General features: G+C 41.3%; 1 protein-coding gene across 1 annotated transcript; it reads left to right on the forward strand.

The window, feature by feature from the left end:
• Positions 1-642: 642 nt before the first annotated feature.
• On the forward strand, positions 643-11121 carry LOC308469274 (ovomucoid-like; the record flags this gene model as incomplete). The annotated part of the gene is made up of 11 exons (XM_080991457.1): positions 643-841; positions 2235-2260; positions 3393-3517; positions 3624-3675; positions 7382-7512; positions 7870-7915; positions 8272-8399; positions 8683-8734; positions 9250-9377; positions 9914-9974; positions 10984-11121. 11 exons carry the CDS (start codon positions 643-645, stop codon positions 10990-10992), a joined length of 957 nt encoding a protein of 318 aa, XP_080847583.1. The 3' UTR covers positions 10993-11121.
• Between the last annotated feature and the right edge of the window lie 681 nt (positions 11122-11802).

Genomic DNA, 11802 nt, shown 5'->3' on the forward strand with positions numbered 1-11802 from the left:
AGTTGAGACTGGTTGAATTCAGTGTGTCTCATAGGATTTAATCCTTAGTAACATTTGTAGGGGGAAGGGGGAATGCATGTATCATAAAGGAGATTCCTCACAAAAGAAGTCAGTTTGGAATAGGTTAGGTGAAAACAAGTGCACCAATCTGAAAAATATAGTGGATTTCTATAAACCTTTGCAGCCAGATCTCAGCCCTGATGTGAGAAAATCTGTGAGTGCCCAGCTCCTGAGAATAGAAGCATTACAGATTGCTATTATTAAACCATGATTTAAAAAAATGATCATTGTCAGAAACCTATCAAAGTGATGAGAATCAGAAGTGATTATCCAGCTGCCAGTGTGATTGATGTGAAAAAGCTTGTGGTTTTTTTTTTAAAAAAACGACTAAATGTTATTCAAAAAATGTAAATAAAAAAAATCCTTCCAGTAGCACCTTTAAGACCAACTAAGTTAGTTCTTGGTATGAGCTTTCGTGTGCCAAGAACTAACTTAGTTGGTCTTAAAGGTGCTACTGGAAGGATTTTTTTTATTTTGATTATGACAGACCAACACGGCTACCTATCTGTAACTCAAAAAATGTAATTAGCATTTCCGCTCTCACTGGGAGGGATTTTCCCTTATCCATTCTTAATACGTCACATGAAATGTGGTCTTTGGAAATCATACTCTTATCATGATGAAGGATGTGCCCAGAAGAATATATATATGCCAGAACTTTGCAGAGTTTCATGTGTCCATTGTCTGGGTTTAGTACTAACCGACAGTGTACATACCACCATGAAGACAACACATGCCTTCACCCTCTTCAGCTTCCTTGCATTTTGCTTCTTCTTCTCAGGTGAGTAGCCTTTAATTCTATTCCCTGATGGTTGCAGTACCTTCTGTCCTATTTTTATTAGCTCAGGGCCATGGATTCCATTAGATACATTTCTGTGCAACTTTAGACCAAGAGGTGACCCACCAGAACCTCAAGGCTTTTAGAACTCGAAGCACAAGTAGCAGGTTTGGGGGCATGGCCCTGGAGAGGCCGGGAGCACCTGCAGCTACAAATGTGGTTTGCAGAAAGGTCTCCTCCTGCTGTCAATGGCTGGGTGCTCCTGACACTTTGAACAATCTGTGGGAGGAGAGGGGCAATTAAAGGAGTTTCTCTGAGCTCAGGTACTGTGACATGTGGGCTGGTGTTCAAGAAAAGTTATTTAGAAATTTGGCAGGTTCCGTTTGAAAAAGCTCACTTCCCTTCCACCTTCTCTGAGCCTATCAATTTCTATCATTCACCTGCCCCCCCCCCCCAATCCCCAAGAGGGAATGAAATGCACCAACCTTCAGAAAACGGGCAGGAATAGGATGTTGATTTGCATTTGCTGGTTTATATGTATAGATGCACATTTAGCAATAAGAACTTAATGTGCCTATTTCAGTGGGAAGACAATGCATTGTATCATTTCAGGGAAGGCTGTGACCAGGTGATAGGTGTGCCTGCTCAGTTTCCTCCCCAGCTGCTAAGCATTGATGGGCAATGCAAAGGCCTTTACTCTCCCTTCTTTATCATCAGTTCAGTCCTGAACCAGACAGCACTTTGACGAAAAGACTGTTTCTAACACAAGGTTATGGCAGCCCTTCACATACAGGGCTGTCTTCCTTGCTAGATTCCTCAAGAAGAAGGAAAAGCCTCTCATTGAGATAGGCGATAACAAGTGGTTTATTCCAGTTCTCCTTTGGGGGACTACAAATCCCATGATGTCTAGTGGGAAATGAGTCACAATTTGTTATTTCCAAACTATAGGGAAGCTGTAGGGGTAACCCCAGATGAATGGTAGGAAAATGGGACAAGGATGGGTCCTACACAGCCTCTCTGCAGTTTGAACTTACATTCTGTGTATCATTTCCCACCATACACGATGGGACTAGCAGCAAGCAGCAATGAGCACAAGCTCAGCTTGCACTTCCCCATTGTCAATCACTGAATGAAGTGCACGAGATTCCCTTATATAACATGTTTGATCTACCAAAGTTAATCAATTATTGAAATATTGACAGCAGGGGCTATAAAATAAGGAGAGAGAGAGAGAGAGAGAGAGAACAAAAATGAATTCCACACATCCCTTATGTACTGCAGCAAATGTACCTTTGAATCTATGGATCTATGGATCTATGAATCTAGTTTTTTGAGTTAATGCCTATAACTCCATTTTATATAGAAATATGTTACATGAACTGTATTTCCATTCTAGGGATTTCTGGTGATCATGGACAGAAGGTTAGTGCCAACCATTTTTTATATTAAGGTTCATATTTGCTCAAAGCTCATTTAGGAAGCCCTTGGAGACTACTGACCCTTCCTCTTCTGTTCTTTCGTATGCACACAGATCCTGATCCCATCTAACAATGGGCTGCTTTGCATATTCTAGTCCTAATCAGACTGTTGGTGATGACACCAATAATTAAAGATTATTTTGGAAAAGCAAAAGAAAGGAACAGGGAAGCTAGATTCATTCCCGCACCTCCCCTCCCCCCCCAAACCCCCTGTTAATGCTTAGGCCAATGATTTGGTCTGAGTTACTGGCAGTAATACTTCTGCTGCCCACAATGTCCTGGAAGACAGCTCACCTGCGCATTTTGTGCTCCACTGCTTTCTTTTCCTCAGGGAGCAGAAGAGGTTACTGATAGGCTAGACACCTGCTTACCATTCTGTGACTGTTTCTTGAACCTCTTTGTAAAGGTAAAGGTAAAGGGACCCCTGACAGTTAGGTCCAGTCACGGACGACTCTGGGGTTGCGGCGCTCATCTTGCTTTATTGGCCAAGGGAGTCGGCGTACAGCTTCCAGGTCATGTGGCCAGCATGACTAAGCCACTTCTGGCAAACCAGAGCAGCACACAGAAATGCCGTTTACCTTCCCGCCGGAGCGGTACCTATTTATCTACTTGCACCTTGATGTGCTTTCGAACTGCTAGGTTTGCAGGAGCAGGGACCGAGCAACGGGAGCTCACCCCATCACGGGGATTTGAACTGCCGACCTTCTGATCAGCAAGTCCTGGGCTCTGTGGTTTAACCCACAGCGCCACGCACATCCCTTTCCTGGCTCAGTAGATTTACCCTAATTATATTGGGGCCTGCAACTTTAGACCACTTCTGAAACACTCCAGGGGCCTTGCTCATTTGCACTCTCACCACTGGCTTGCTCTTTTATGCTCACTCTTTTGACAGCAATGAACCATCTTTCCATGCTCGAAAAGGAGAGGTTGCACAATATTTTAAGGGGAAGATGAAGATGTGTACAACAACAGGCTGTGCTGGTTTGCAGGAAGGTTTCACAGCAGAGGAATAGACATACTGAAATATAATAAACATATTTATCAATGTGAAATAATACTTATAATGCCTTCGGCAGGATGAATGCATCGAGTTTCCCAAACCAGAGAAAGGTGGCCAGATTTTCTGCACAGATGATTATAAACCTGTCTGTGGCACTAATGGTGTGACTTACCCTAACAGATGCGCACTCTGTGCAGACCAGTGAGTAAATCTTCACACAGCTGTTTCTACCATTTTCTTGATGAAACATGTCATTTGATTCATTTTTTAATTTTATTTTTATATAACAGTGCCAACTTATTTTTAGGGCAGCGGGAGTTCACGTTCATATAAAACATGATGGAGAATGTGAAGGAAAGGTAATCACTACTAATAGGTTACTTTTTAACAGCAGTGATACTGTTGCAATAAAGAACACAGGACTGTATATTTCTCCAACCTGTGTGCAAAACTGCAATCTGTGGAGAACTGGAATCCCATATTATCTCAGTCATGTGCTTAAAAAAACATTTTATCTGTTCCCGCATGGCCAGCAATTTTAGGCAAATGCTCCCCTATGCTCTGTATTACAGCCATTGGGTGCCTTGAGCCCCTTTGTCTCCTGTTCCTGGTGTTCCTCCCTTTTGCAGCTTCCAAATCATGGCTGCATCTGCATTGTGTTCCATGTATGTGCATCGTTTCAGCCATATGTTTGAGAAAGAGATATGCCATACGTCACACCTTGGATTCCAAAGACAGGACCCTGCTGAACTGTGCAGAATTTAATGGGCTTGGGAAAGTCGCTGCATTCTGCAGCAACAAATTAAATGTTCCAAGTTAAGCGACTGAATAACTGAAAGAGGACTACGTATTGTGTTTAATTCCTTTGATGGTTACGTAAATTACTTTGGCAAGGACCGAGCTTCATCATAGTCTGTACTGTTAGTTCCAGATATTCGTTTGTGATAAGGAAAAGTAGCAGATTGTTGCTCCGGTTTCCGTCACATCTTGCAAATTCAGAAGAAGACAGGATGCACACAGCCTAGAAAATGGCCATTTCTGCACCAAGAAGTGTTTGTTAAAGGGACCTGAAACACAGCCAGCTTTCAAATGACAAAACCTTGGGAAAGGTTCTTGGAAGCTTGGGGTTGGGGTGGGCTTCTTCCTTGCCATCTTGGGACTGTAACCAGATGCAGATTGCATAGCTCTCCAGAAGCCAACTTTCCCCCCCTACGCCCCTTCCCTGGCTCTGTTTACCATCCAGCCTGGTGAAAAGTTCTGGACAACTTGAAAGCTTGCACATTTTTGTGGCATTTTGGTGCTGCCTTAACATGGGCTTTGGCGGTGTTCTTATGAGCCAAGATAGCTACCCTTATTTTTGATGCCAAGACAGTATAAGACAGCCCTTCTAGCCTGCATGCCGACACACAACAACACTATCTCATTTCCTCCACTGAGTCCCAGCGAGTCTGCTGAAATCCTGAGCAGGTGTCAGCAGGCTGTTTTGGGATGGAGAAAGGAAAAGAAGTTGAGGCTTACTCCAGTTCAATTGGAGGTAACTGTGGGTGGATAAATCTGATTTGGATGAAGGGGACAACTGGAGTTGCATGTGGGTGCACCCCACCCCTGTAAAATATTGGGCGTTCTTCAGGTCTTCTGTACTCCTGTACTAGAAGTACAGTATAGGTTTTCTGTTGCTACCTACCAGGGACGTTTTCACAGTAGATTTCTTGCATCAACAGCAGCTTGGACTACCTTAGAGCTCCCTTTCAGATCTATGATTCCAGGATTTGATGACTTAATTCCATGTGCTGCTTTGCTTCAAAAAACAGATGAAATAGGCATGTCCTCTTGTATTGATATAACTTGTATAAAGCACCACAGAACAAACTTCTGGCAATGAATGGATATTTTCAGAATATTTTCTGTTTGCTCTTTCTTATGGAATGCTATCATGAGCTTCATTTAAATAGTAGCACTTTAAAAAAAATATCCAAGGGTTTTTTGAGTTCCAACCAACTAAATATGAGATCAAGAAAAGGATGAGGAAAGTATCTGGCACTTTCCATAACAGCAGTCAGTGGATACGTTGTTCTTCCTTCGAAGCAATATACTAATATCAGTAGTGCATGTACAATTTTCTTTCTTTACATGTATTGTTGATATTAGTAAACTGAATTAATATTTGGGTTTGTTAATAGTATTTTGAATGGCATGCTGCTTTGTTATTGTACTACTGGGTCATTGACAATGGCCTTTGGCTGAGGAATAAAGATGTGTTATTTGTAAAGATTGCATTCAATCACTAAGTGCTTTGCTACTATTTCCTTAGCCTGATGTCTGCAGTAAGTTCCCCCAGCAAAAGAAGGGCAAACCAATTGGGTGTACCAAAGAATACCGTCCCGTCTGTGGTACCAATGGCGTCACTTATGCAAACTTATGTCTCTTCTGTGCAGCAAAGAGGTCAGTGACTTTCCCAACTTTTTGTCAGGTGCTGAAATGACAGGTTCTCCAATGTGGAGCATGTATTGTAGGCATAATGCCACAGGCTCATTCCATGCACAAATATTCTGAGCACATGAGATACTTACCATCCTATCTGTGGAGTTACCTATCCAAACAAGTGGGTTTTCTGGGCAGTAATGAGGCCAGTAAATTTTCCAATTGATGGAGCTCTAATGGCAGATCTCTCATTGTGTGCTGGGCATACAGTGCTGCAAGCCCCTTCCATGCATGAACATTACGAGGGTTTTTGTTATGGGCTGGTGGCTCTAAGCATTTGTTTGTTTATTTGTTTGTTTGTTTGTTTGTTTGTTTTAGGGACAGTGAAGTTCCTCTTGACATAAAGCATGAAGGAGAATGTAAGGTAAAGGTGAATTCTGGATTTACAGATCATTGGGCAGGATTCACTTAATGGACCTTGTCAGCTTGTGCAACAGTATTCCCTCCCCCCTCCTCTTGCGCCCCCTTAAATTGGCTGCACAGAGGGTTGGGAGAACCCCAAGAATAGCATGTGGGGGGGGGACAAGGGGGGATGATTCCATTTGGCAGACTTGCACAAACAGAACGTTCATAATAGTGCAGCATTGAATGCCGCCCAAAGGTTTTAAATACTCTTAATTGTGCTATTATTACCTACTCAAGTGCCATACGGTAAGCTTCTGTTATTGGGGGGGGGGGGATATTCCATTCTCCAATTTCTTTTATTTCTTATCCGGTATTGTTTTAATCTATGCTGACACTTCCAACCTCCTTTAAATAAAATTCTTTTCCTGACCTTGGCTTTCTTCTGGCACTGTTTTCTATATACCTCTGGATTGACCCCCTCTTTCACTTGGGTCAGCTACCTGACTATTTGACTAAACAAAGATCTTCCAGTTAGTTTTTACACAGCTGCAGAGCTTGCGTTAATTTAATTAATATAAAAAGTCATTAATACCGTTTTTCAAAGTTTAGTCACACTAACCAGATATCTAAACACGTTGATGTTCTGCGGAAGTTCTGCCGCCAGGTCAACCCAAATATCAGGCTTTCTCACTGGGAGGAGGGAACGCTGTTACCCACGCCCGTGGTCTCCTTCCCAAACCTCTTGGTCCACTTTTGGGATACCTTTTCCACGCCACAGCAAATTCTTCTAGGTTCTGGAAGCCCTCCTGAACCTTCTGAGGGGTTATGAAGCCTTACAACTCCCATTTTCACCCCTTCGGTAAGTGTGCATCTCGTGGAGCCCAAGAAACGCACATCCGGAGTCAAACTGTGGCAAACTCGGAAGCCTTAGAGTTGGCCTTAGAGCTCAAAACCCTCAGTATCTGGCACTTTCCATAATAGCAGTCAGTGGGTATGTTGCTCTTCCTTCAAAGCAATATACTAATATCAGTAGTGCATGTACAATTTTCTTTCTTTACATGTATTGTTGATATTAGTATACTGAATTAATATTTGGGTTTGTTAATTGTATTTTGAATGGCATGCTGCTTTGTTATTGTACTACTGGGTCATTGACAATGGCCTTTGGCTGAGGAATAAAGATGTGCTATTTGTAAAGATTGCATTCAATCACTAAGTGTTTTGCTACTATTTCCTTAGCCGGATGTCTGCAGTAAGTTCCCCCAACAAGAGAAGGGCAAACCAACTGTGTGTACCAAAGAATACCGTCCCGTCTGTGGTACCAATGGCGTCACTTATGCAAACTTATGTCTCTTCTGTGCAGCAAAGAGGTCAGTGACTTTCCCAACTTTTTGTCAGGTGCTGAAATGACAGGTTCTCCAATGTGGAGCATGTATTGTAGGCATAATGCCACAGGCTCATTCCATGCACAAATATTCTGAGCACATGAGATACTTACCATCCTATCTGTGGAGTTACCTATCCAAACAAGTGGGTTTTCTGGGCAGTAATGAGGCCAGTAAATTTTCCAATTGATGGAGCTCTAATGGCAGATCTCTCATTGTGTGCTGGGCATACAGTGCTGCAAGCCCCTTCCATGCATGAACATTACGAGGGTTTTTGTTATGGGCTGGTGGCTCTAAGCATTTGTTTGTTTATTTGTTTGTTTGTTTGTTTGTTTGTTTTAGGGACAGTGAAGTTCCTCTTGACATAAAGCATGAAGGAGAATGTAAGGTAAAGGTGAATTCTGGATTTACAGATCATTGGGCAGGATTCACTTAATGGACCTTGTCAGCTTGTGCAACAGTATTCCCTCCCCCCTCCTCTTGCGCCCCCTTAAATTGGCTGCACAGAGGGTTGGGAGAACCCCAAGAATAGCATGTGGGGGGGGACAAGGGGGGATGATTCCATTTGGCAGACTTGCACAGACAGAACGTTCATAATAGTGCAGCGCTGAATGCCGCCCAAAGGTTTCAAATACTCTTAATTGTGCTATTATTAATTACTCAAGTGCCATACAGGTATTTAGACAGATTTTATAATGGGAACATGAGCAAAGGCCACCTCCAACAGTATGCATTCTTTCACAGGATGTGTGCAGTAAATTCCCAGAGCCACCTAAGGGCCAGGCTCCTAAATGTACATTGGAATGGAAACCTGTTTGTGGCAGTGATGGTCAGACATATGGCAACTTGTGTGCATTTTGCCATGCGAGAAGGTGAGTAGATCAAATAAAGGTCCTTGTGTAACAAAAAGTGGTCTGCGGGTTAGTGGAATCACTTTTTTGGTTCAAACTATGTACGAAATATGTATGAAATACGTACAAAATATGTACAAAACATGTAAGAAATTCAATTTTACATTAGAACTCTCAGAAGGAGGAGGGAGTTAACCCTTGGATGCATCTGAGAAGGATGCAATAAAAACATCCACTGTCAACACAACTGACCAGATCATGTATTTCATGTTGAAGTTCCACAAATTTATCTCATCTTTTTCAGACAAAGTGGAAACACTATCACAATAAGCCACAAGGGTCCGTGTAAGGGAAAGGTAAATCAACTGGCTTTATAATTCTCTGTGGCAGCTTATGCTTTTCTTACTAAACACTTTATGCAAGAGGCTGAATTAGTACAGGAGAATTCAATGGAAATACAACCTTTTCCAAAAGGAAAATAGTAGTGAGAGTCTGGAGAGATCACACAGATGTGCATGATTTTGCAAGTGTGGCTCTGGAGATAAAGTAAGTAAGTATCTCCTTAATCCATTCCCATTTTAGCAAAATAATTTCCTATCCATTTCCACATATGATGCTGGCCATCACCTTCTTTGTAAATCATCATCTTTGGCCAATGCAATTCAGTGTATCAGGTTTATGATATGGAAACGTTTTGTTGTGAAGGGAAAAGACAAGCCTTTTTGCTTCTTCGTGGAATCTACTTGCTTCCTCACAGAAAATCAGGGGTTTATATTAAAACATAGAATTCACAAATCTTGTGTTGCACATCATGAACCTTTTCATGTTAATAAGGGATGTTTGAGGAAACATTCTGTATTTGGTTTCACAGGACGAGTGCAGTGACTTCCCAGTCCCACCTAAGGGCAAGCCTGCTATATGCACATTGGAATTAGCAGAAGTCTGTGGCAGTAATGGTGTGACATATCCAAACAAGTGTGTGTTTTGTGATGCCAAAAGGTGGGTATATTTCTGTTAATCAGTGTATGAAAATATTTTAATGTAAGTCACTTTGAGCTACTTGGTAAAAAAAATAAAATCTAATAAACAACAATAATAAAAACAACAAGAAGAAAGTAATAAAGCTGTTGTTGGAAAGAAAGCATACAATTTATACATTTCAAAATGCCTAGCTATGAATTTAGTACATGAATATGCTGTTTTTCCTGGAGAAAAAAGGAAGACTTAGATTAATGTAAGCTAAATCACTGGGATTTACTTAAGGGGGAGGTCCTTGGTGCATCTAAGGATGCTCTAGGGAAAATAAGCATGTAGCGTAAAGGCCCTTGGGAAAGGGGGGGAAACAGTATTTGAGTAAATGGGGCTATTTTTCCTCTTAAATTTTTAGACATTTCCTAGAGAAGGATCAAAAGGGAAACGGTTGGAAGATAAGTCCTTGGTACATCTGGGAACAATACACTGCAAACATCTCTTGTCAATATTACTAACTGGACTGTGTAGTCTCCATGCCAAAAAATTATCACTTTCTTTTTCAGGAAAAGTGGCGGCAAACTAACGATAAAGCATGAAGGGCGCTGTGAGGAACAGGGGCAAAAGGTGAATCCACTTGCTAACATAATTTCCTGATGTGGGATAATGCTCCTCAGTACCCCTTCCAAATGTAATCTCCTAGGCATTCAAGAAATAAAAACTTCCCCTCCAAAGAGGGTCTCAAAACACGACAAAATACATATTCACTTATTATGAATAATAAGCCTCAAGGAATTTGGCACATTCTAATCCTTTTTTTAAAAAAAGGTATTCAACCATTATTCAGCCTTACATGCCTTCAAGTCATTTGGCTTTGAGTTGTTATCTGAATCCTTAGGACTGAAATGAAAACACCGCTCTTTGCACTATGTCAAAAGCTCAGACAGGTGTTGCCACTTACAAAACACTTACACATTTGCAGATCCTCCAGTTTCTCCAGTTTTTGTGCCAACATAACACATGAACCTTGGTAGGCAATTGCATATACAATCTTGCCTTACGGTGGTTAAATACCCAGGCGATGAGGACGGTGGTCATGAAGCATGCTTTTCCCCTTTTTTCTTTTTTGAGGGGAGGAGCAAGCCTAGACATTGCATGGTCCCACAAACCCTTCAAACTAATATTATTGTTCATTATAAAGCAGCTAACTACAGCTGAAAATCCAGGACACATATACACTTATTTTGGTCTTTGATTTCCTCTGTTTGTCCCATGACTTCTAAGCACAGGTCTGAGCAGGGGTTGTTAATTTGGTCCTGCTGTTTTCTCTGGGGAAACCTGTGGTTTAACATTGAACTGGAACAAATATCACCCTGCTCAGTCCCATGTCTAGAAGTCACGGGACAAACTGAGGAAATCTCAGACCAAAAAAGAAGTGTGAAGGAGCCCTCAGAGTGTGAGAGAAGAAAAGGAGGGTGAAAGGAAGAGGAAATAAGTGAGCTGAAGGCTCAATCCCTGTTTTCCAAACTACTATGTATCTGAAATCTCTTAACTTGGAACTGGAGGATAGGATGGGTTTATGTCTGGCCTGACCTCTCTGATATAACAATGCTAACATTTTATTTTATTTTCCCAGGGCGAATGAAAGAAGACTTAGTGGAAAGCAGCAAGAATCACTTTTAAACTGAAGAAAGATACTCTTTGCAAATATCTTTATTTTCTAGTTTAAAGAAAAGTTTTTCCTGATCTGCTAATAGAATAAACTCAAAGCAACTAAATTCTCTGCCTTTGTTTTGTTATCAACACTACCCTGTGAATGAATCATTCCACGAAGTTGTCATTTTTACGCATTCACCATTTACAGGATTTGTTAAAAAATTCTTGGTTCTAACTTTTTTTAAACAATATTTATAAAATATAGCAAAACAGCAGCACCTTTCTTCCATTAGCATTATCCGTTGACTTGAAATCAGAATCAAATACATACTTACAAGATTACCCCTTCAAAATGTCTATTAGAATGGGAACAGCATGATATGTCTATTAGAATGAGAGTCAACCAAGAGACACATTGGGCACTGTTCAAAGACTCCTTCAAAATGATTTTAAAGTCTCATTTAACTTAACAATATATATCTAACAATATCAATATTATCCTGTTCAGAGCAGCACTAGAGTACCATCAATTCCCAAAATACAAGTTACAGCTGAACAAACAATTAATGGCAACAGTAGCCAGAGCAAGTTGAGACTCCTTCAGCCCAGAGCAACAAAGAATTGCTACTCACTCATGTAAAAGAATACAGCCACTTAACTCTTGGAAGCGGAGGGCAAAAGAACTCATAGAATTGTACCTACCATTTCACCATGCTCTCACCATGAGGTCACAACTAAAAAAAGGGAGGAATTTCAGAATGGATGCATCCTCTGTGAATCCCACTCTGATTGGCAGGAA

Source organism: Podarcis pityusensis (genome assembly GCF_964106645.2).
Source record: "Podarcis pityusensis genome assembly, chromosome: 2".
In the NCBI taxonomy this organism is placed as follows: Eukaryota; Metazoa; Chordata; class Lepidosauria; order Squamata; family Lacertidae; genus Podarcis; species Podarcis pityusensis.